Source organism: Poecilia mexicana, unplaced genomic scaffold, assembly GCF_051168715.1.
Source record: "Poecilia mexicana isolate PSO_F unplaced genomic scaffold, ASM5116871v1 scaffold_17, whole genome shotgun sequence".
NCBI lineage: Eukaryota > Metazoa > Chordata > Actinopteri > Cyprinodontiformes > Poeciliidae > Poecilia > Poecilia mexicana.
This window is the reverse complement of record NW_028263386.1, coordinates 6,924,845-6,950,925: the sequence shown is the minus strand read 5'-3', so window position 1 is coordinate 6,950,925 and position 26,081 is coordinate 6,924,845. Positions and strand designations below refer to the sequence as shown.

The window sequence follows — 26,081 nt, the reverse complement described above, 5'->3', positions numbered from 1 at the left end:
TCTGTGGTTTTTGACTTGGCCTCATGTTAGTGGGAACATCAGTGAGGTGTGTGAAGTCCACAGTGAGTCAGATGTTGCCTTTAAGGTCACCGCTGACCTTTTAAAGCAGCAATAATATTCCCAATTATCCGGCTGTGGTGTGGAGATGATAGAAAGCTGCTTACAGTTTATAGACTGGAGAAGATTGGACACCTCTGCTGCTGTAATTATTTCTCTTAACTCTTTAAGTTAAAAACGTTGGGGTTTAAAGTTTGAAGTTATGTGGAAGTTGTAATGAGTGAGATAATGAAAGGAGATAATTAAAGGTGAAATAAATAAAAACTTTTAGGACAAAAGAGTCAACTGTTCAAAAATTCAATTTCCCTTATGTTTGCAATTAATAAATACATCATTCAGTCATTTATTATCTAAATGCTCAACTTTCACAAACTATAATCCATAAACTCACTAACTTTATGGCCAGTTCTGTAGTAAAACTGTTCCAGTTACTTTCAAAACAAAAAGCTTTTGTTAAATCTGAAAATATGGATTCTCATTTAGAATAGGCTCTATTTTCAGAATAAAGTCTCATTTAAAGATCCCCACCATGCACATCAAATAATTAGGTCAAACACATAATTAGGTGTGTTCGACCACAGACACATCAAATTATTCAAATTACATAAAATATTTATCCTTTGTTTATTTTTTCCTTTATGTAAGTAAAATCCTTAAAATATAATTCAGAAATTCAAAGGAGGGGGAAAATACAAAATGCAAAGTGGTGTTCACTGCAAAGTCACAAAATCTTACCAAATATTTTGTGTTTAGTTTCTAGTGAAACTATCTAGACATAACTAACTTCCAGCTAACTTTTCAGCTAGATAAAGATTGTTTTAAGTAAATAATTCATTAAAATTGGTGAAAAACTTCTTGTTCCACTGGCAGATTATGTAACTCATGTAACTGGTAGTTTTAACCTATATTCAAGAATTATTGACTTAAAACAAGCTGAAAAGTTACTTGGAATTAGTTTCTTCTTAATTCAGGTGTGCTAAGACATTTGCACCAGAAACTAGACAGATTTGGTGTTTTTGAGTTGAGTGGATTTACAGAGGATCGGTAGGGAATTGAACCCTCGCCCTGTCTTACGATGTGCAGCAGCATTTTGCGTTCATAGTGAGCGATGACGGCCTGGGCGTCGCTGCAGAAGCTCTCGGCTCTCCTCTGCAGGGCGCTCTCTGAGGAAGAGGAGGATCTGCTGCGGCTCTGCACCCTGCTGGTCATCGTCTCTGGAGAACAGCTCAGCAGAACCACGGCACTCGGTTCCCCCATCTGATCCCACAGAGGAGAAAACGTCTCAGTGGATCCGTATGTGACAAATCCCGACTGTGACCATCTCATTTCTTCCTGTTTGCCTCATCTCTTCCTGCAAATATCACCTTTAACACCTATTTATGTCTCTGACTGCTGCATGACTGACTCATTCGCTTCCCTCCTCTTTGGATGAACTTTTCTGACTTTTCCATCTTTTATTCATGTTTCTGACCAGATGTGGGGTCAGTGTCAGTGCGCTGCCTTGCCTTGGCTTCGTACTCCTCCGCCTGCCTCAGGTCTCTGGGGAAGCCGCTCACCACCAGACCCTTTCCCTGTCGGACCGCCGACGCCACGGCGTCACACAGCAGCTCCAGCAGCGTCTCCTTGAGATTCAACACAAATAATTCATCATGTTATGAATTAAAGGTGACCTACTATGGTTTTTTTATACACAAAATCATTCTTAGATCATGAGATATTTTTCTTTGGTCAGTTCTTCTGATTTTGAGCTTTTTTCAGAATGAGCTGCTTTAGGGCCTTTTGTCACTTTAACATCCTCCAACTCAACGTTTACACTTGCACTTGAAAATGGCTGCAAACAGATAAACTATTATACAACCCTACATCTTTGAAAAGCAGAAGTAGGGCCTCCTGCACAACCAACAAGAATGTAGCAAGTGGTTTCTGGATGGTAAGTCAACAATAGACCACTTGTCTTTTCTAGCAGCCATTGTACAGCGCATACAGCAGGAAAACCAGCTGACCAAAAGTGCTGGAACTCTGCTTGAACTGCTTGGTAATGGGCTTGAGTTGCTAGGTAACGGGCAGAACGCTGCTTGGGTTGCTAGGTAACGGGCTTGGGCTTGGCTGGGGTTGCTAGGTAACGGTGCAGTGCCCATCGAATGTGACTCAGAATCGGCAGGTTTTTGAAACGGTTCATTTTCCAGACACCAGAAAACATGAACTATTGCCAAATAATGGTTCTATGTGTCTGTTTTTAGAAGCAGTAGAGGCACAAATTGAAGTATAAAATTATGCAAAATGTGAATTTTGCATAATAGATCTCCTTTAAATCTTGATGTATGACTTAAAAAACAAATTATCACTAGAAAACTACCAGGGATTCACATCCATATGTTTATTCCCATAGTTTGATTTTTGGAATAAATTTATTTTAACATAATTACTGAATATTATCTTATATTTTTAATAAAATAATAATAACAGAAGGTTGTTAATCACCCATTCATTAAGTCAAGTGTGTGGCAGCAGGGAAACACCTAGAAGATGCATGTTGTTGTTTTTGTTGTTGGAAATACATTCAGAACTTTTTTTAGACAAAATTTATATTGTGGTGATCCATTGGTGTTTGAGTTTTAGGTTTCATTTGTGTTCTTTTTTATGATTTCTTGTTTTTCCTCATTAGCTGTCTTTGTTAGTGTTATCTTTTCTACTAATTTTTTATGTTTCAGGTTTTCCCTTCCTCCATTTTGTCTGCTCTGCTTATCTTCCACCTTCCCTTTCAGTCTGCTTCCTGCTCAGATGTTTTCCTTCTGCCTGTTCTCCCCCCAGCTGTTTTTACTTGCTTCTGATTAGCTCATCTTCTCCACTCTTCAATGTATGTATTGCTCCCTGGTTTCATTGTTCTCGACTGGCTGCTGCAGTTTCCTCTCCTGTAAATATGTTTTTCTTCCCCCCATTAAATGATATACTTTATGACAATTTTCAGTTCTCCTGTGTGCATTTTGGTCTAATAATGTGACCTAAAAATGTTTGGAAACTGCACAACTTTTCCGAATGTCTGAGACGCTTTTTGAGATCTACAGTAATTTAGTTCTTTTCTGCGATGCTATATTAAAAATTGCAGGTGGGAAGATAATAATTCACAATTTACTGTGAGGAAAATGACGTTATTTTCAACCTGTGATTTACGTAGTCCAGTGTGATAATTTTGGACGTCACCACCTAACATTGAGCTCAACCACCTGACAGGAAGCTAATTTATCTGGTTTGCATCTGGGATTTATGATGCGTTTAAGTTACCTGGGAAATGAGAAGTTGAAGCTGGGTTTGACAGGTAACAGCATTTTCGTTAATAATTTCAACATAGACACTGTTTGCATTGCCTCTTACAAACATAATTTTAAGCTTTACTTTCTTTAAGCAAAAACCACTTTTAATTTTCAATTTAAAATTTCAGGTGCTACAAGTAACATTAATATTAGACGCATTCTTACTTAACTTTTTTGTAAAATACACATTTCCACCAAGGGTTAATACTGTTGATACAAGGAGCGGCCATTTTGAAACGCAAAGTTGGCTTACGAGTTGTAATTGTGGATAGTCTGGGTTGAAAGAAGTGATTCAAAACACTTCTTTTGAATCTCTCAAAAATTCAAAAGAAGTGTTTTTGTTGCTGATTTACTATTCAGAAACCACTTGCTGCATTCTGTTGGTTGTGCAGGAGGCTCCACTTCTGCTTTTCAAAGATGTATAGTTGTATAATTGGGCATCTGTTTGCAGCTATTTTCAGGTGCGAGTGTAAACGATGAGTGGGGCTCATTCTGAAATTATCTGAAAATAGGCAAACCTGAGAAGACTAAAACCTCATTATCTAAGAATTATTTTGTGCTAAACATGTAATAAGCATGTTTTGTATCCCCCATAGACATATGCTAACTTGTTCAAGGAAGCATAATAAATTACCTTTAATGCACAGGCCAGTTTTATGATTCCTGTTGCTCTTTTGTTACTATGTATGCCAGTAAAAATGGAGTGTACTGTAAACTTCCTAAATGATATTTATTATGGAATGTAGCTTAATATGACTTGTAATCAACAGAAAGTTGATGCAATTTTAAGGTTTTAGTTCCTTTCAGTCCAAAAGCAAGGCTAGAAGGTGGATTTAGATTTTGGTTTTTTCCACTTTTGTAGAGCTGTGTGCACTAAAATCTCTGCAGTTTTTACTTTACTTGATGCTTGCTTGGTGTTTTTCTTTCAAAAAGTCAGAACTGTCATCGCTGAATAAAAGTTTGGTGTGGAAAAGCTTTTCAGCTGAATCTGACCTCCAGGAGAAAATCTGCTCAGATTGGAAGAGGAAGGTGAGATTTATGTTACAATTTCACTTCGTCAGCAGCAGAAAATATATTGCAGCATAAGCATTTGTGTCCAGGTCTATGATCAAAAATGCATCAAATCAGTAGCAGCATGTCAACAAATCAACTCTCCTGGTGTTGTTAGTTTTCACATGACTGCAGTTTATCTCACTGTGGCATGAAAAAACCCCTTAACTTCTGCAGAGAGAGAGATTTCTGCGAACGATTCAGCTTTAAAACCTTGAGAGGAGCACTTTGGTAATCCCACGGTGGGATTATTAATTATTAATCCTCCTCTTAAATCTCAGTCTTCCTCTGTCCTCTCTCTGTGTGTATATATTAAAAAAAGCATAGAGCAGTTCTCATGTTGGAAAACACACGGGACGCAGCCCTAATGTGCGGTAAGAGGCTTAAGCGTGAGCCGAGCTCGAAAGCGTTCGGGATTTTCCTGCCAGTCGATGAAAGTCGAAGCAAATCTGTGCGTGGGAGTTTTCATGCAGCCTGTAACTCGGTTCAGCGCTTGTTTATGTTCTCAAGCCTGATTGTTCCTAAAACGTCCAGAGAAATTATGAAATGAAGACGTAAGTTATTTTACTGCACAAGCAGTTACTTATTATATTTTTTATATAATATAAAGTGACCATTATTTTTTGAAAAAAAAAAATCATTTAGTACTTTTATGAAAAATGGTCAGTGTTAAAATACTTAAGAAAAATTTTCCTCATCTTTAACCCTTTATTGTTATTTTATTTTATTTAAAGTTCATCAAGTCCTGAACCAGTGTAGGTCCTGGAGGGAGGAAGATCAGCCATGATGATCCTCTCCTGTTTGACCAGTTTGGACATGTCTTGTATGAGCCAAACCACACTGTAGCTGCTTTTCCATTGACCATAAAATTACGCAATTTGACATTTTGAAAATAAATAAGCTTTGCAAACACGCAAATTAAAAAGTTTTTTTCAATTCAAAAGTTTTGGTGCTAGCATGAGGTGGATGGAAATTGATTTATTTTGCAAAATTGCGGTGGAAATACTTTTTATTTTGTTTGCATCACATGATTAACAACCAGAAGAAGAAGTCTACAAGAAGTAGATGGAGGGTCATGATTTTTAACTTTTCTTGTGAACAAGCTTATTCACATTAGTTTTCATTGCGGTTATTATTTAACGGAAACGCAGCAATTGCGAAATTTGTTATTAGCTGAATAGTGACAGCATTTTACATACGTGTGTAATAGAAATACAGCTGCTGATGGACAAACACAAGACAGAATCATTAATGGCTGTGTAGAAGATGAGCAAAAGGTAAACCTCAATTTTTTGCCGCATTTACAAGGAAACATCAGCTGCGTTTGTTTCCATTTCAACACTGTCGATATTCTGCAATTTCGCGATTGCATTTCTTATTTCGCCAAATAAGAAATGAAATTAAAATTGTACGTGAATAAGCTTGCTAATTCAGCTATGACCTCTTCTTTAGGCATTGGAGAGAAAACCCCTTTATACTTAAGATCGGCTCTATATGCGATATTTTGGGGAAATTGTTGCCAACAACGTTAGAATGACACACCTTTTTATAAACTGTGTGACGCTCTGAGAGCTCTGGTGGAGCATCTGCACAGTATGTGACTAAAACAAAAACAAACCATCATCCTCCTGCCACTTCCTGTTGTCTACTTTGTTGTTTTCACCAGTAGTAACATGCAATTGTTAGTCAGGTAACTTGAAAAAAGTGTTTCCATTGGAGTTTTGCAAAATATACCCATTTTGATATGGCTGAAAACCCACCTCTTCCTAGCACAAAAACTTTTTATCTGGAAAGGTGAATTTCTTTTTCCAAAATTGGCGAGAATTTATTTTCTGAATTTCAAATTGTGCAATTCTGTTTAATGCAAATGCAGCTAGTGTGAGGTGTATTATCACTAGTGAATCCCGAAGCAGTAAATGCATGTCAGGTTGTAGTGCCTCCCCTCTTTGGCTTCAACTGCATGAAAAGATGGAGACACAGAATCAGGACTTTGTTAGATGAGCAGGAGGAGTGAGGAGATGGAGAGGTGGACCAGAATAGGGACTGGAGTAATGCCAGGGGAGGCAGTTTGGATTTGAAAGCTGTTGCTGTGATTGGACCAAAGCAGCTCTCGCTGGGAGAGAAATTGTCATCCGTCGACCACAAATACAAAACAAATCCATCAGACGGAGGCAGGGAACATCACAAGTGGAGGAATCAATAGTTTTCTACACTTGGAGGATAAAAGGCACTCTGGAGGCCTGGATGTAGAAAATGGCTTGTTTTTTCTTTTTTTTTTTTTTAAAGAAACAAACTAAATCTGAACTGTTGTTGTAGCTTAAATCCTGATGCACCTCTATTCATATTGGCAGTGAAACAAAATCAAACTTGTTTGTTATGAGCAGGCCTTTATTATTGTCCTTATTAAGCTTTTCCAACCCACAGAGCAACGTGACAATAAACTGAGCCAATGCCTGCTAATCAACATCCAATCAACCCCCTGGGGGAAAACATTTTAAACCTTCTGGGATTTTTTAATGGCTCAAGATATTTCTGATTTTATCAAATTTCTTCCTTTGTCCTAATCGAACCAAGTTGATGTTTTCTATCATAACAGCAAATTGTCACAAGGCAAGTTGTTGTGCTTAATGTGGTTTAGATCCTTTGGTGTTGATGGAAAGGAGTAGCAGCATCAAATAAAGTGGCTCAAACAAAGAGGAAGCCACTAAAGAAGCTTAGCTCTCTTCTGGTGATTTTGGAACCTTTGGAGATGATCTTGCAAAGAAGAACGCATTGATTCAACAAATGTTTCTTCAGTCAGAGGCTTTTTAAGACGTGCTATGACCGTCCCATGACTTCTTCAAGAAACAAGGCAAAATTGAATCTCCATTTGAGATTTAAGATAACAACTAGGGAATGGTATGATGGTGTATTAGGGCTGTTATGGTTAAAAACAAAAAAAAAACAACAAAAAAACCCTTCAAATTCTGAGATTAAGCTCAGAAATGTTCTTGAAAAAATGACATTTGTGCTCTCCAACAGTAAAAATATGTGAGGAAAAACTCCGAATTTTTTTAGATTAATTTCAAAATTAATAGACTTTAAGTTGAACTTCAAAACTCCAAAATTTTCTACTTTACAAACTCAGAAAATGTCCACATTTTTGTAAAAAATTTCTGAGATTTCAACAGTTTTGGTAGAAATGTACTGCTTTCTCTATCTGCAGTGTCTCTAATACTCCGTCGTAGGCTGGGACTTTAACATGTTCATTTTGATTAATATGTTAATTACATAGATTTAAATGTGTTAATTTATTATGCAATAACTCACTTTTAAAAGCGAGCCGGAACCTTTCGTATTGTGTTTCCGGTACGCCCCCAACTCTGACGCACAAGCTGCATCCGCATACAACAGCGATGGAGGACAAAGCCGCTTCTCTTGACACACCCAGGTAAATTTTTTTCTTTTAAAAAACGACCGGAGGAGACGCTGAAAAAGATTATTGTTGTGTACAAGTTGTGCTAAAAGGAGATAGCCTATTAGTGAAGCTAGTCAAACCTAAATTAGCATCTCAATGCTAAACATGTAGCAGCAAACAGACGCCGCCAACGTCCACATTTCTACAGAAGCTACATAAAACACCTGAAAGGTAGATGGATATAGTAACACTTTAAGCAGATATGATGGTTGAATAACCTAAAGAACATATTAAAAACAATTAGCAGCAAAACCGCTTTTGAATAAAAAATGTTGCTTATTTTGTTTATGTGGTTTAGATTTGAGAATTAATTAAGATACTTTAATCGAGCCTCACCACTTATTAGTGAACGAAACCGAGTGGTTTATACTGTTGGAAACTGGACTCATTTAGGAGCCTTGAAATATCAGCCCAACCTGAGCAACAGTAAGAAATATTACTCCTTCAGGGCTGCGCTATTTGTCAAACTGATAAAAATCTACATATGCGCACAGTGCTTATCAGTTTGGATGTAAGATTTAGTGCACAATGACACTGTGCACCGTAGCAGATTACCTGGAAGACAGGATTAGTGAAGGGAGAAATGGCTGCTGCTAAACTCGGAGAACTGAAGCTGCAGAACCTCAGAGATGGGTTCAGTTCCTGGGATCAATGTGTTATGTAACGCTTGGCCACTTTAAACTGCATCAGTGCACTTTAAAGTGCTTTATACCTTGTTAAAAACACAAAAATCCAAAGCCTTAGACAGAGTTGGGTAGTAATTGGTTACATTTACTAGAGGAGTATTTTCACTACGCTTTACTTTTACTCAGTAATTTTATTATGAAGTATCTTTACTCTTAAGTAAAATGTCTGGATTCTCTTGTGAATGAAGAACAAACATGTTTCAACTGAAAATCCACCAGACACAGACACACACCTGTGTGTGAAGTTTTATTGAAGGAAACTGATTTGGAAACGTTTTATTTTTTATTTACATGAATTATTGTCATTTTGGTCCTTAAAACACCAAAATTTCCTCTTAAGTTGATATTTTGGTCCAGCTGATGTCGTAATTTTAAAATATTAAACGATTGATAATGTGATCAGTTACTGGGGACCTGAGTAGACTTTTTTTTACCAAATTCTTTTTATGCTTGGATGGCTACTTTTTACTTTTACTTGAGTAAAAATATGTCAAAGAAGTGCTGCTTTTGCTTGAGTAAAATCTTTGGGTACTTTACCCACCTCTGATGACGCCACACACTCAACAACTGAGAAAACCAGTAAGCATGACAATTTACCAAGTGCCGTCATGACACATCAAAATGTTGGTTCCTTTATTACGTTTCAAAATTAACTCTAAATGGGGATTTCGGCCTTTAAATGAACTTGGTGTTTCAGCTGTTTTGCAGTTTTTGGAAGTTTGTTTCAGATTCCTTTTTTCACTCCTTTTAGGAAGAGCGGAGTTCACACCATTACCACCCCAGTAATGAAATCACTTTTATTGGTTGCCTGGTTGGATTCCAGGAACATAACAGTTTTTTTTTTGATTGGTTTTTATCTTATTATATCACATGTGGTTTCACAGCGTGGGTCTCCAGTAAACACACGCAGACATCTGTGCCAGCTCCGTCTGGTACGCTGCACAGCCGATCAGTCTCTCTGTAAGCCAGTTTAAGCCGTCTTGAGCGTGTAATGTCCCCCCTCCATTTCCAAAATTAATCTTTGGCAGGAAAACATGTTATCAACAAGGAGAGAAATCTTTTAATACTGAATCAACAATCTTTTATCTCATAGCTTTATGCCTTAATAATCTTTCGTGTCTTGGTTTGGTGACTCCGTTCTCCATTCATCGGTCTGTTTCAGTGCAGCATGTTTGAGCTTTGATTCTTCTGTTCAGTTGGCGAATCGCTTGCTCTCATATCTGCTCCAGATGTGCCTTTTGGTGATCTAATCCTCAGATGATATTTCTATGAAATCACAACATTTTTTCAAGTTTTTTTTTGATAAAAAGTTCTGTTAGCTTAATTGGCTTTTGCCTTGCATTATGTGTAGAATCCAACTGGATTCAGAGAACGTAATGACGCTTCCTGTGCCTTTCGGTTTTGATATTGTTTAAAGGTTTAAATGGTCGCTGTGTTGCTCTTGGTTGCAGCTGCAGATGTTTTAATCCAGACAAAAAACGAAAGATGAACAACAAAGATTAGCTTAATGTTGGCTTAATCTCATTGCTATCAATTAAAACGTTTAATTGAGTTAATTGCAGGATCTGTAGTTCATTACATTTTCATCAAAAGCCACATATTGACAAAATAAGCAACATTTTCAGTCAAAAACAAAGATGTTTATTGTTTTTGATCTGTTGTTCAGGTTATTCTGCCATCAGATTGGTGCAAAGAGCTTTTCTGCTCATTCAGTTTCCAAGTGTTTGAGGAAACCCTGATCATTAATGCAACTTCTTTGAAAAAATATTTCTTTAAAAATGTGGTGAATGGTTCATAACTTGGGTTCAATTGGTTAATTTTATTGTTTGTATGTAGTTATCAGGATCTCAATCAACGTTTTTCGCCACTTGTGGAGGAAAAATTTGAAGTATTCATGTGCTTGATGTGTGTTCTCTGTTCAGTTTGTTCAGGTTGAATATTAAACCAAACAAAAATTGAATAGGCTTACTACTGAATACGTCATTTGTATTATTTTAAAAACTGACAATTAAAAATACACTGAAAAAATAAAATGGGTGATCCAACTTAAAATTTAAATGTTACAAATTTTCAAATTAAGTTTGTTCAAACTAATATATTAACTTTATTATGTTGTCATGTTAAACAAACATAAATAGTTTGACAAACTTAATTTGATTTGATTTGGAGCTCAGAAATTTACTTATTTCTGGAAACATTTTTGTTTGAAATGAATTTTTAAATTTTTTTCTATGAATACTGTTAATACGCCGTCATGGTTTTTGCATGCATTCATTGGAAACTCTGGAGAGGTTAAATATAAGTGCACGCCACACTTTTCAGATTCTTTAAAAATCATTGTTTGTTTCCTAACATATTATTACTTATGTTAGTCTCACATGAAATGTCAAAGTTAAAGACTAACCTCTGGCAGTTTCTCTCCTCTCTCTAGAATGTCCTGTAGGTGGCGCCCTCTTTCGCTGTGGCTCTGCATCTCGCTACACAACAGGTCGCCCAGGGTGACGCGGCGCAGGCCGAACCGCTCCTCCAGCCGTTCGCACTGCAGAGCCTTCCCTGAACCCGGCCCGCCTGAGACACAGACGGAGATCAGTCAATATCCTCAGCAGCTGCGGGGAACGACCCGCAGAGCAGGCAGGATGAAGGGGAGGAAATTGAAAGGTGAGAGAAGAGCAAGGAGGCAGAATGAGGATGGTGAGTGAGTGAGCGAGCGAGCTTTATTTGTGTGTGGCCACTTGCTTTTTTTTTTAGGAGTGAAAACAGAGAAGAAAACAAGACAAGCAACATAATGGAGGAAATCAAATAATTATCGGTTTTCACTAACAAAACATACCTGCACTGCACAAACTGATTTAAAAAAAAATCTAAATTATCTATTTATTTTGCTGTAATTTTGTAAAATGTTTAGCCAACTTGTATATTTGCAATGAACATATGTTGTTTAAACCAGAGTTACATTTACTCGGTTGAGTTTTTGGCATAAATTTACTGTTGGAAGTATTTTTCCTGTGCTAGTTGCTTTTATTTGAGTTGCTTTTACTTGAGTAATTTCATTATGAAGTATCTCTACTCTTAGTTGAGTAAAATGTCTGGATTCTCCACACACTGAATGAAAAACAATGTTTAAATCAAAAATTCACCAAACAGACACGCATGCAGTTTTATTAAAGTTTCATAAGGGTTTTTTTATTGAAAGAAACTGATTTGGAAAAATTTATTTTGCCTGATTTTGTTATTTTATAATTATTTATATAAATTATTTTCATTTTGATTTTTAAAATACCAACATTTCCACTTAACTTTGTATTTTAGTCTAATTATGTAATTTTTAGATATTAAATAATTGATATTTTTGATCTGTTACTCAGTAACTCAGTAGACTTCACCAATTACTAAGTCCATTTCGAACTGATTCCCTCCAGCACTGACCTCCAAATCCAAAATGGCTGCCCTGCATATTACAAGGTGTTGAAAGTTGCTGTAAAAAAGTTATTCTCACTTGTGTCAGCTTTAAGGATTAATTGTTTTATGGATTCATTGTTCTCAACATTATGATGGATATTAAATAACCTGCATGTCTTCAGTTTGCAGCTGGCCAGATGTGGAATATTTTGAATTTTACCATCTTAACTGCTAGTTTTGAACACATCTTTCCCGCTCAGATGGATCTCACCATCCTCACAATGCCTGAATTTAGATGCAGCTCATATTTTACAGACTATAAAACCAGGGAGGAAAACAAAGACGGCGACATTACATACAGCACAATAAAGCTGTTACCATTTGCTAATTGCATTCTAGTTTGGGTTTAAGGTCAGAGGAAACCCCTGCAGGCGGATTTTAACGCTTGCAGGTGAAATGCAAAGCCGGGTGATTTATCAAAGCAGCCTGGAGCCAAGTAATAAAAGCTGGTGCTTTATATTCATCGATATCCTCCGGGAGTTGGACTGTCGCTGCTCTCGCATGCAGAAACAAAACGTCCCCGTTTCCTCAGAGACCGATGTGAGCTCGCCTCACAGCCCGAAGGAAACAACAGATTATAGATTTATCTGGCACTTTTATCAAAAAGCACCGATTGAACGTTTTAACAGCCAGCAGGATGCATTTAGATCGGAGATGACATGGATCGAATACAGCTTAAAATAAATTATTTTCCAATTTTTATCTCTATTTAAAAAATTAAAAAGTAGCAAAAAGTAGCTTTCAATTCAATCTTCTAAGAATTGTGAGTTATTGTTGGAGAAAAACTTCAGAAAAAAGGAAATAAACTTAAAATAAAATTACTGATTGATCCTCAAACAAGCTTCAGAACTAGAAACCAGATTATTTGTATAATTTTGACATCATAATAATTTGAGAAAATCCACCAGAAAAATCAAACCTGTGCATCCAGATATAACCTGCAATCTTTATATGATTAAAAAATTATTGATTTCCTGCTGTCCATAAGTTAATGAGTCAATTTCAAACTTAAGACAGAGAAAAAAAATATCATACCAAAATTAATGCTTATTTCATGTGACTGAGGTCAAACTGTTGTGTTCGCAGCAAAATGGACTTTAAAAAGAAACTGGAGGAAGAGATGCAAGGAAACGACGTAAATAAAACCTAACAAGTGGCAACAATTTATCCAGAAGTTGATATAAATGAACCATTTTAAATCAGAATAACTAGAAAATCTAAAAATATGATAAAGTTTAACAGTAACTTTACAGAAATCACTTTTATTCCTGTTTTATCAGATTTCTACGGTTCTGTTTCTACTTAGAAATAGAAACTAACAGAGTTGCAGAAATTATTTTTGCATTTTTTCCAGACCAAAGCGATTTATGTTGACTTTGATGTGAAAGTTTTTATGTTTACAAAAGCTATAGTAAAACAAAGCGATCGCATCAAAATCGACTCTGTTCTGCAAAATTATTCTAAAAACTGATTGGCTTTCAGCAAAAAATGCAGTTATGAAAGACCAAAACATGCAAATGTACTTAAGATAATTCAGATTTGCTTCATCTATTTCCTCTCAGATTTGATGAGCTGAAACATCCCAGAATGTGAGAACATGATGAGACACAGTGACAGGAAATAAATGAGGAAGGTGATGTTACACGAGGCGAGGAAGGTGGAAAAATGAAGAAAAATCACAGATTTAATTCAATTTCCTGATTCTGCTCTGATGCGTAATCATTTTCTTCATGTTTTAGTGGCTGATATTTAAATGATAAATGGGAAGCAGCAGAGACGGCTTATTGCCTCCACTAATTAAGACGTCTCAGTTTTTCACACAGGGGCTGCTGGTTGGCAGTGAACACACACACACACACACACACACACACACACACACTGAAGGAGGAGAGATGACTTCCTGCTTCATCTTTATTAAATTTACATTTATTAAAAGTAAATTTTCTTTAATGTTTGCGCTGTCGGGTTTGATTTGGTTTCTGATTCCCTCAGGTGTAAAATACTTTTATTCTGAAGGAAAACTTTCAAAATTATGACCCCTCTTTATCCCTTTTTTTGTTTTTTCTGTTTTTGTTAAAATTCACCCAGTCATGTAAAAATGTTACTTAATGAAAACAGAAACAAGCTGTTAAACTCCAAAAAACAGTCAAATTGGAGTCAGTTTGACATCTTTTAGCAGGATTTCATGATTATTGGGAGGCGAGTAAAACCCTGATCAGTTGTAGATCTCCTGATCTTTATCTGCTTTAATTTATATTTAATTCCACAGTCATTGCTTAAACTGAAATAAAGCCAAAAATTGGGACATTTTGTGGAAAACTATAGATTTTAAAGCTTACAGGATCCACTTTATCAGCACTAAGTTATTTTCACAAGGACTTAATTTTTTTCTTCCATTTCAAAATGAAAAAAATCTAAAAATTTGAGTCTGAAAAAGTGTAAATTTTTCTGTTTTCAATATTTAAGTTGAAGAAACGTAACAAAACTTTCACAGCTTTCAGATTTTATATAGATCTATCTTTTTTTTTTTTTTTTTGGTTTGCATCATCTCCATTTCAGAATCTATTACAAGTAAAAACGAATCGGGGCTAAATATAGTTTATTTAAAGTAAAGTTTGTTTGCTTATGTTTCTTTAGTATCAGTGTTTTTGTTCTGTTTACTGGTATCTAAATAAAACCTTAAGGTCCTAAGATTCAGTTTTCTGGAGCCTAAAAATGGTGAATTTACTCTTTTCTTGAGTTTTTTCATGTTTCATGCAGAAATAAAAAAACAAAAAAAATATTGACGGTTAAAATGTAAAAAATTTTAACAAATAAACTAATATATAAAAAGTGTAGTTGTTTTTTCCAGAAATGTTGTAGTTTGATGTTCAAGAAGATTGAAATAAAATAAACTCAGCTTTCTATATTTAGTCAGGGAATGCCAGACTTTGACTAGACCGTTGGACCAACTCCATTATTTTCTGTTGTGGCTCTTCAGTGTGGATGTGTGACTGAGTGAAGAAGATGTAAAATTAGTTTGTTTTTTTTGCTTTAAATGGTTTGCAAACAGAAGCACAAATGGTGTCAAACAACAAAAAGGAAAAATGCCTGCAGCTACAATAAAACTACTTCTTGTTTTCACAGTACGGCAATACATTTTAACTTAAATGCTTACAGAATACCATATTTTTCCTTTTCTTATACTAGTTTTCCAACAGCTTGTAGGATTTAATTTCTTTACATATTCTGGGTTGGTTTGGAGAAAACCGAAAACATTCACCATCAACTATTAGATTTTTAATTGACCCAAAATCTACTGATCTTATTTAACTTGCCAGCAATTTTTGTTTAAAAGATTCACAATAATCAGAACATCAGTTGGTCCATCTTTTACTTTAAATTTAGTTTCACCAAACTTTCCACTTGTGTAAAATGTCACTTCAGCGCTGGTTTGTTCATGCCACAGTTTGTGATTTTAATAGTTTTCGATAAAACTACAATAGGATTAAACATTTTTTACTTCTTTCATTTATAATCTGTGGTTCATTCATCAATAAATCCTAATGAGATCGAAGTATTTCTGTGGAAAATTGGACTGATGACACAGGATTCTGCTTACAAATTGCATCTTTTCACACGACAAAATATTTCCCAGCAGCGGGGATTTCACTCTTTAAATGTAAGGGAATAAAATGGTAATTTCTTTGCAGACAGAGGAGACTATAATGAGAGGAATGAAAGCAAGAGCAGCAGACAGGATAAGAGACAGAAACGAAGAGAAATTTACATAAAATCCTTAGAATTTCACGTTAGTATTTTCTCATAAAGCCATAATCTCTCCTTTTACTATATAAAAAACTTTTCCACCAGTTTTAGTGGAAATATGTGAGCAAATTTTAAATGGAAGAAAACTTTATGCACAACTTTTAATGAAAAGCAGCTCTTTTTTATGTTTCTTGGTGCTGCTGGTTTTGTGGTGTTGGAGAGGAAATGGGCAGAGAGTCTGAAAATCAAAACCTGAACCCAGAACAGCGGCGATGAGGACGGCAGCGTCTGGACGCCCGCTCCAACATACGGCTGACTAAAACTGTGGTTTTTACTTTCTAAATTAAATCTCAGGGTAACAAAGCGTTTTCATGTGGATCTAAAGAGTAATTCTGATCGGTCAATATCGGTTTCATCTCTGTTCAAAGGCTTATTGATTAGTTAATTGATTTAACCTTCGGCCAGTGATCATTAATCTTCTTGGCTAATTTATGAGCATTACACCATGACAGGGTCTTTATCTGCGTTGGTTTTAGGTTGGTTACGTACCGACCGGGTAAAGTAGAGTGTATTGAATAGAGGCGACTGTTATCATTTTTTAGCTGCATGAAATGATTAATCGTGATTAATCGATTACTGAACTAATTTAACGATCAAGTAATCATTAACTGGAGAATAGAGACTCAAAAAATGCCTTTTGCTGTAAGAATATTCTTAGATGAGTAAATAGGCCAAAATATATACAACAAAATATACATTTTGCATTTAAGGTGAAAAAAAGAAACTTGCCTTTAAATATGTTCTACCCAGAACTCCTCAAGTAAAAATAATATCTTATTAAACACTTTTTGCTCTACAATTTTTTTTGTTAATCCAAAGGAATAATCAACAGATCAGCTCTACACTGTGGATGTTAAGTCAAGCAGAACGGATTTTCACACGTTGTTGATAAAAGCATTTCTTAGCTGCAGACGCATAAAAACGCTCTTACTGTGTCCTGATCCAGTGTGTTTGGGTCTTGGCAGCCATTTTATTAATAAATCTCTTATTTGATGCTACACACTGTTTCCAGCTCTCTGACATTAACTGGGTTTCCATTGACCATAAAATTGCCCAAATTAAAATTGCAAAAATAATTTTGCTTTATGGAAACGCAGTAATTTCTAAAAAACCCTCTCGTTTTATGATGGAAAGTTTTTCCACTGGGATGAGGTGTTTTTTTTCTCCCTGCTGTATCAGAACTGATGTATTTTTGCAAAACTGCAAAGGAAACGTTCTTTTTGCATCACCTGATCAACATGTGGATGTCACCATTGGCGATAAGATGAACTACAGTGATTTTAATCCTGTGATTTTAATTTCCTATTTAATGGAAACAGTGCAGTTGCAAAATAGCTTTTTTTTTTTTTTTTTTTCTCAAAATTAGCAGATTATAAACAAAGATTTGCACACATTTGTAATGGAAAAGCTGCTTAGTTTTTAACCAAGTTAGATTTTATTTAACAGCTTTTAGACCATTTATAGCCAATATTTTTATAGCAATGAATCTGAAAATTTTAGAACTATTTTGATTCTGCTTTTCTGGAATAGCAGTTTAATAGCATGTAAGTATCTGTTTATTTTATTCTATTTTTCTACAAATTAATGAACTGTTTTCTTTTAAGTGTCCACCCTTGATTGGGTGTTGGTAGGAAACATTAATATCTGTCATTTAATCGGTGTCGCACTAGAGTGTTTCAACCCTTTTCCCAGAAACTAACAAGCTAAATCCTCTCTGATCTTAATTAACAGCAGTTTGTCTGAATATTTCAGGAGCTGATGCAAAGCCAGACAGGAAAAGCTTTTCCTTTGCAGCAGCAGATAATTGGAGGAAAATGTCAGCCCAGCAGACTCGGATGTGTCTCTGAGCAGTTTTTAAAACGCTTAATGAGTGGATGCCCACTTCTGCTAACATTTTCCTCATTTTATGACCATTTGTGGTCATGCAGAAAGTATGATGAGAAATACAGCACAGACTATCTTACATTCAGTAAACTGCCCTTCCTGGTTGCTAACTCACTCGGTAATATAAGCCAAACTGGACTTTATTGGATCCATTTTTGAAAAGAAACTACTGAGAAAAGGAGTCATTTAGAGAATAAACTCCTTTTAATTATGTCAAATTGATTAGAAACGACTATATTCCAAGACTACTGCTCCTCTAATCTACATTTTAGTGTAATTCCTTTCGCCTGGTGGTGATTGTCAAACATCTTGATTTAACTGGCTTGGAATAAATTATTTAGACCCTTAAGACTGTCTGATGTTTGAAACCTCTAATGTTTAAGGGGATAAGCTACAGAGAAAACTGATTTCAGTACCTGGTATTTAGGATCTCATCATTTTCTCATGTCGTGACGACAGGTGAGGGTCTTTATCAACACAAATTGGTAAATTGAGAGCTTTTATTTTTGGTTTGTCTTGTTCTTCAACACCAAATATTAGAACAGAACCCATAATGTCAGATCCACATTATGGCCCCTGATTGTCATGATCCGTGTTTCTGTGTTTAGTTTTGAGTTTTTCTGTGTGATTCTGTTTCCCGTGAGTCTCTGTCTGTCTTCCCTGTTGATTGCTCCCCAGGTGCGTCTACGTACCTGATTACCCTCCCTGTGTATTTAAGTCGACCTGTTGTCTTTGTGTTTTGTCAGATCCTCGTCTAATGTCAGTTCTCAGTTTTGTCTTAGTCGTCACAGTAGAACTGTATGGTCCTGTGACGGCGTTAGCTCATGTATATCAGTCTTTAGTTTCAGTTGCTACCGGTTTCAAGCTGTTGCTTAGTTTTCTGCCGTGCCGCCTGAACTGGACTGTCGAGCGTTTCATCAATAAATTCATAATTTTCTTCATAACCCGGGTTCTCTGCGTCTCTCCTCACCACCAACCATGACACTGATACACTGATCATCCATCCTGTTCTCACTTCACTGCAAAAACACAAAATCTTACCAAGTACTTTTGATCGACTTTCTAGAGCAAATATCTCGGTTTGTCTTATTTCAAGTTTGTTAACTTGCAACTAACTTTTTGGCACGCTAAAGCAGATTGTTTTACGCTGCTAATTCTTTAATATTGATGGAAAAGTTCCAGTTCCACTGGCAGATTGTTTAACTTGTAAGTCAATTTTCCCATATCTACCAACAAGTACTTTTTCATAAATATTAAGGAATTATCAACTTAAAAGGTTTGGAAATATGCTTTTTCAAACCATTCTTAACTAACGAAGCATCATAATCATACCTGTCATTTGCTCCAAAAAAAAACTTTAACCCAATAAACGGCTTAACTAAGCCTGGTGTGGAGCAGGGAATATATCGCCATGGTAACTTATGTGTTACGAATCAGGGATTAATTAAGCCAGGACATCTGGCTTAATCCGCTATCCTGGTTTTGTGAAACACCTCAGGTGTTTGCTGTAACCAACACAAGAGATGACAATGGATGAGCTGCAGAACGGATGACGGCTGCACAGATTTATATTATTCATGTCTCACTAAAATAAATGTGGTCTTGACGGTGATGTAGAGCATCTTAAAGGACCAAAAAATAACCATGTTTTTATTCTCAAGGCAAAGTTGTTTCTGTCATGAAGAAAGTCATTTATGTAACGGACATAATGCACTTTTACTCAAATAGGTTTTATATTAGAGCTATAATAGAGTTTATTATTGTTTCTCTTACATTAAATCCCTAATTTCAAGGTGCTGTACGGATAAACAATTGTGCACTTGTGCAAACATAAACAAAGTGCAGTAAAAATACAAAAATATACTCGAATTTAGACACTAAAATAAAAAGGTAGAGCCCACTAATGGACTGCAGGATGTCTAGGCATCCTGAATCGTCTGTGAGTGTTTGAATAATGCTGGTTGTGTTTGCAGGGAGGAATATGTTCAGTGGTTATTTGCAGCTCAGGGCAGAATCTGCTGTTGGTAAATGTGATGAAGCTCCATCCAGAGGACAGACAGGTGATGGGTGGGATATGAAAGGTCTCCTGGGAGGAATCTGTGCGTCCCTGAGGCCACAGGAAATGGATATGCCATCCAGAGAGGGGAGAGGGCATCGTATGGTGTATTTATTTATATTTTGGACAATATTTCTCTAAAGCTTTTGCATCCCACACAGGGACAGTATGTTAGAAAACTCTCCTCAGAGGGATGATGCCGTTTCTTGACTAGATTGCTTTTTACCAAGGTGTTGGTAAGAGGTTGAACATGATGCGAGTAATCAGGAAACTGTTTCCATTTGTTCTCCGTTTATGAGGAGAAGGTTGTGGCCTCGTCTGATGGCCCTGAAATCCACGTTCCTTTGTCTTACAAGACAAAAGAACCGGTAGATTCGGTTTGATTGGGGAGCAAAATTACATATGCTTTTGCTTTTTCTCTGCACTGTCAAATGAACCAAACATTTTGAAAACCTGTTCCCTTCCTCACCTGTGGGGGCGCTGCACCAAGAACTACTGCATGGAAACGGCACCCAAACTTCAGAAGAAGACATTAGTGCAACTTAAGCAAAAATGGAGTGTCATCACATTTTAGTGTTTGCAGGATTTCTCTTTTGTGTTTGGTAAAAAGCCACAGATTATTTCACCTGCCAGCGCTTGACACACGTTTGCTTTGATTGTATTCACCCAGAATGCCCTGCGCTGTAGTCCACTTCCTGCTTTTACTTTGGTCTCCGGTCTGCTTGGCATTTATAAGTTGAATAATGTGATAATACTGATCGCCGCATTTCTTTTTCTTTCGTCGCAACGTCTCTACCGCCCTCTTTAAACTTTGACAGCTAAACTGTTTCACTTGTGGGCTAAAGCACTGAGAGGTCCCATTTACAGAGCCAAGTATACAACTCCACAGCCATAAAAACATTAAAACCCATCCAATATTGCATCCAAAAAATATGCAGCTCTGTCTCAGACACAGAGAAAAAAAATGCTGCCTTTTCATAGCATTCAAACATCATGTAACAATCATTAAAGCATGTGAACATGCATTAGAGATTTAAGCTTTTCAGCTTTAAACTGCTGGACCTATTTTTCTTTTTAATTGCTTCTTGTGCAGCTCTTTTGTAACCACAGCTGTTATCATCACGTAACAATAAATCCTGATCCCCCCCCACCCCCCTCTAAAAAAATGAACACAAGTGTCCGTTTTTTACCTGAACTGCAGTTTGAGTCTTTTTGAATACACAAGTTCTGCTAATTAGGTTTGATGGCTTTGTTTGAACGTTTAAACTATTTCATAACAGGAGCCATCAAATAAACAAAATGTATTTTTAAATAAGTTTTCTTTAGACATTTTACTTATTTCAAAAGGTTGTTTTTCAAGTTGCATGTAATTATTTAACTGCATATTTCACAATTTCATGATATAATTATTAATTAAATTGAATAATTTAATTACTTAATGTTTTTAATAATTTTATGATGCATTTAATTTAATTAATTAATGGGAGATTAACGCACATATTTTATGGTATATTTATATAATTTTGTCACTCCTAACCCTCCATACTTTACATCTTTAGTATAATCATATAAGGCGTTGGTGTTTGAGTGATTTAAGGTTTACGTACCAATCATGAAGATGACCTTTGGTTTCTTCTTTTCTGTGCAGTGACCTGTCAGAGGAACAACAAAATGTGTTCAAACATTTGATCCAGACCAAGATAAAAAGCTGTGTTGCCTTTTCGATCACACTTTTTTTTCTGTGACCTGAAAACCAGATTTTTATTCTCCAAAGGTGACGACCTCTCTGTAAATCTGTCCATTCTGAAAATCAAACCTGGACCGTGAACAGTTCACTTAAAAACCTCAAAAGTAAGAACGAGTCGCAACTCAAACATTTCACAAGACGCACAGACTTTTTCTCCTTTTCAGTCTTTTTTTTTAATGCAACAATAAAAACGTCAAACTGGGTATTTAAAGACGCCTTTAGGCAGAAATGCCATTCAACATTTTTATTTTTTGTGCTGAAAAATTTTCCAATCCTTATAAAACTAAATCTGACCAGAGCAAATGAGCACAGAGGTTCAGTGGAAAACAAATAGATTTTTTTTAACCAAAAAAGGCAGTTCTTGTTGAAACTTGTTGATTAGATTTCATTGTTTTTGAAAAATGCTGCAAAAAATTTATTTGACCCCCATTACAAAGTAGTTAGTTTGCACTTCCTGCCACTTTTGTTTGTTTTCCCTGCCAATGTTCAGCGATTAATATTTTTGAAAAGTTATTTTAGTAACAGAGACTTCATAATACATTTTAATTACTGTTTCAGTTGTTTTATTTATTGTCCTTTGGAAATTAATGTCTCTTTCTTTATCTTTGAGAGCGTGTTCTTGCATTAATGTTTTTATTGAAAACTGTCTCAAACTGATATTATTGTTTATCGCAATAAATAATTTCTGGAACAATTTATCATCCAGGAAAATTTATCGTGACAGCCCTGAAGGTATTTTAATTTAAACTTTTATGAGCATGAATAATAAAACTGACCAACATTAAAGCCTGACATTCATGCAGCTCTTTAAGCAGCTTGAATGCAGAGTTTGTTTTGCCGTCCGTCTGCCGGAGATGAGCGACATCGGGCCTGAATCCACTGACCGGCCTCCCCAGATGATAACGGCTCAATACTGTTGATGCAGAGTGACAAACCCAAACTGACGTCGGCCGTAGAGGGAAGTTCATTCATTCGTCTGGTCAATAATGCTAATAATGCTACGACACTTTTGGCATTTCCAGATAAAAGGCTGTTTCTAATTAAATCAGCAGCTGGGACAGAAAATATGGCGTACAAGTTATTTTTCCCCTCTCATTTTTAATTAGCATCTCTAGTAGACTTACTTTCTGTGGCTCCTTCAGCATACTCCTCCTCTTCATCAGCCTGGAGAAGGAGAGAAGTTAAGATGTTATCTGTTGTGTTTTAATCTGATTCTTTGGTCTTTAGAAATTCAGATGGCTTTGAAATAATTCACAAGTTTAGATGTTGTTTATTGTGTCCAATGTCAAATATGAATTGTTTTATTTATCTTCATTATGGTCATTTTTTTTAGTTTGCATGGAGAAACTCCTGTTGGTTTTCTTAGCAACCCAGAAAAAGTGCTAAACTAAGTAGCACTTTGTTTTATTTTATGAAATTAGATCACATGTTCAAATTTCATGAGTTAAATGTCTGCAGAGCATTGTTTTGGTCAGGCTGAATAAAAAATTATGTTTTTATTCTTTTAAGTAAATTTTCTAGTCCTCATATCCAGATTTTTCTACATGGGTGTTTTTTAAAAGAAGCCAATTGAAACATGCTATTTAGCATTTTAATCAGTTTTTATTTGCTGTGCTGCCACGTCAAACAGTCGAAGCAGCAACTATTTAAAAAAAAGGAAAACAAAACCTACCAAACTGTGATTTGTGTCCCATTGCACTGCATATGAATATTAATTTATTCATACTTCTCGGCGGATGAAGAACCTTGATGGCAAATGTTGCATTTGCAGAAACAAAGATATAAAAACTGTACAAAATTTGACAAACCTGAGAATTAGATTTGAGTTTCTGACTGGTAATCAATGTGAACCACATCAAAAACTGAGTCATTTCTATTCAGTTGAATAAAAGAAAAAAAGAAATGCATCCAAAGTAGTGAGTTAATGTAGCAGTGAGTCTGTTGGCATTTTAAACAGTGCAGATTGTGCAACGCATTCAGAAAAATCTGAAACAAACAACTATTGTCTTCCCTCCTAACAATTCAGCGTGAGCTTTCATCACCTCCTGCTTTTCTTTCACGTCCCACTGAAATGCGTTTGGATATGCAAAGGCTTCGCTTAACGTCTAAAGAACGGCTTTCATCATGCACTGAATGCTCAGTGAGGTGATTGTCTGGCAGCTACGTGCAGAAAAGAAAGCACAACTGCGAAATGTGTTCTCGTTCCAGTCCGAGGCGGCTCCAGACAATACGTTTTGTGCTCTTTTTGTCAAAGCAAAATCAAAGCGAGCCGCACGGCAAACATAATAGATCTTTTGATGAAATGTTTCACGAATTTCCAACACAACTCCCAGAAGATTTATCTGCATTTCTGTAAACAGGAGGTAATTAAAAACCGCTCTCATATCACGAATGACTCCGGTTGCTCCAACACCTACAGTGTTTTCCTCCATCAGTGAAACTAATTTTATTAGGGCAAAAGTTATAGTTGTTTGACGTTTAGAAATCGAATCCATGCAGATGAGGTCAGGGTGAAGTAATTAGTTACACTCAAGACTTTTTTTATGTTTTGGAAGTTAAATATGTGCAGTTTCTTGTTCAGAGCTAACTGGGCAAATCTGGACTGCCTGTCACATTAAAACTGCAACTTTTTTTTTTCCTGCTTCTGTTTGCTTTTCACTGGATAAACATTGGAGATAAACCCCAAAAAACATAATTACAGAAATAGGATGCGGTATCTGACATCCTCAAACTGCTGCTAATGAAATGGATGAATGTGAGAAAATAAATTGCGTCCTAAAAATTTAACTTTGGTCAAACAACAAATGCAAAGCAAATATGACAGGGGAGCTCTTTTCAGATTTATTCTGCATGTATAAAGTGGTGGAGGAGAAAAATGTTTCAGGAAGTGAACAGAAGATTACAAATAAAACTCAATATATTTTCCCTTATGATTTTAAACAAGAAAAATTTTATATTCACAACTACAAATGGGAGCATTGTAGTACCAGTGGCTCTCCAGTAGGTGGTGACAATGTCAACATTAAACACTTCAGCTCAGCTCTGTGGCTTTGGGATGAATTGGAGTGGAGTTTGCAAGTCAGGGCTTCCCGTCCAACATCAGTGTCTGACCTCAGAAATGCACTTATGGAAGAACTCTCCCATAAAAACACTCCTGGATATTATAGTCAGCCTTCATGTTTGGTCAATGTTATAATAAAGCCTTTCAGTAAAGAAAGGGATGTCAAAGTTCATGAGCGTGAATACTTCTGTTACTTGTTTTTATTGTGATTTAATAAAAACAAAATCAGTGCTTTGACTGCAGAGGTGATTACAACATTTGGATGCCTGTTGCTGTGAAGCCCAAGCATAGCTGGAGTTTGGGGATCGGTGGAGCCTCTCGGGTAAAAGCGGAGCCCGGCGCTGTTATTGGTGATAAATAAATGGTGTCAGTGTGGAGGAGTGGGTGCCAGTAACAAGCCAGCTTGTCATGTGGGTACACCAACTGGTGTGATGACTCACAGGCAGAAACACATGCACGGCACACAACACTCCCACGCGATGGGTATAAAATATTCATGCATGAACACCAAAACCCTCAGTAAGACGCACCGATCAGTTCATTTGTAGGGAGGAGATACAGTAGAGACGATGCACTCAGGCTTACACAAACGTCCAAAAATAACTCCGTCTGTTATAGATTTTAACTGCTTTCATTGACTTGGCATTTACTGGAATCTGATTTGGAGCTTTTAACCCATTTTCTGTTGTGCATGTTAACATAAATCTTTCATTGTTTATACATTTAATTGCATGATACACCTGAGAGTCCGTTAGACTCTGTTTGATTGGGGACCAAAGTTGCAACATTTGTTATATTTTCAGCTGTTGTGGTTCATTTTCACACAGCACCGAGTCAAACAAGCCAAATTAATCAAAACCTGTTCCCCTCCTCGCCTGTGGTGGCTCTGCACCAGGGAAGGAAATTACTTAAAAACCTCTGAAGAAGACAATAAGTTTGTTCACGTGGTGAACAAGCCTCATCCTCTAACCGCTTCCTGTCGTTGTCTTCATCTTCTCTGCTAATAGTAACATCCGCTTGTTGATCACGTGACTCGCATGATGTGAAATTTTTTTTTTCCATTGCAGTTTTGCAAAATATACAAATTTCCATACAGCCTAAAAACCAAAAACATTTTTTCAGAATGGCCTGTTTTCATCTAGCAAAATTATTTTTGTAATGCCAGTTTGGACAATTACATGGTCAATGGGAACTAAAATAGCTGCTTTCTCCAACCATTAAATCAGCTTTTCTAGCTTGACAAGCTGAACTTTTTCATGCATGAATTATGGCTCTTCATGTCAGGATATTTTTCCAACGTGCTTTTGATTTTCTTAAAGCATGAAAACAAGTGGGGATTTTTTTATGTGATTAGTTGTAATTTTCTCCAAATACAAAGTTATTTGGAAAATACATCACTAGTATTGTTCTTTAGGGGTTCCTTGATGTCATGAGATATCTCTCTCTCTCTCTCTAAATATATATATATATATATATATATATACAGGTGCTGGTCATAAAATTAGA

At 36.2% G+C, this 26,081-nt stretch overlaps 1 protein-coding gene across 1 annotated transcript in view; it reads right to left on the bottom strand.

Moving 5' to 3' along the window:
- Positions 1-26,081, bottom strand: part of ak5 (adenylate kinase 5) — a 95,437-nt gene that overhangs the window by 3,032 nt on the left and 66,324 nt on the right. The window contains exons 9-13 of the mRNA XM_088014746.1: positions 22,639-22,678; positions 21,375-21,419; positions 10,966-11,129; positions 1,563-1,679; positions 1,132-1,314 (exon numbers count right to left, since the gene is read on the bottom strand). Of these exons, the coding sequence (XP_087870872.1) occupies positions 1,132-1,314; positions 1,563-1,679; positions 10,966-11,129; positions 21,375-21,419; positions 22,639-22,678 (549 nt within the window). The remainder of the gene's footprint in view (positions 1-1,131; positions 1,315-1,562; positions 1,680-10,965; positions 11,130-21,374; positions 21,420-22,638; positions 22,679-26,081) is intronic.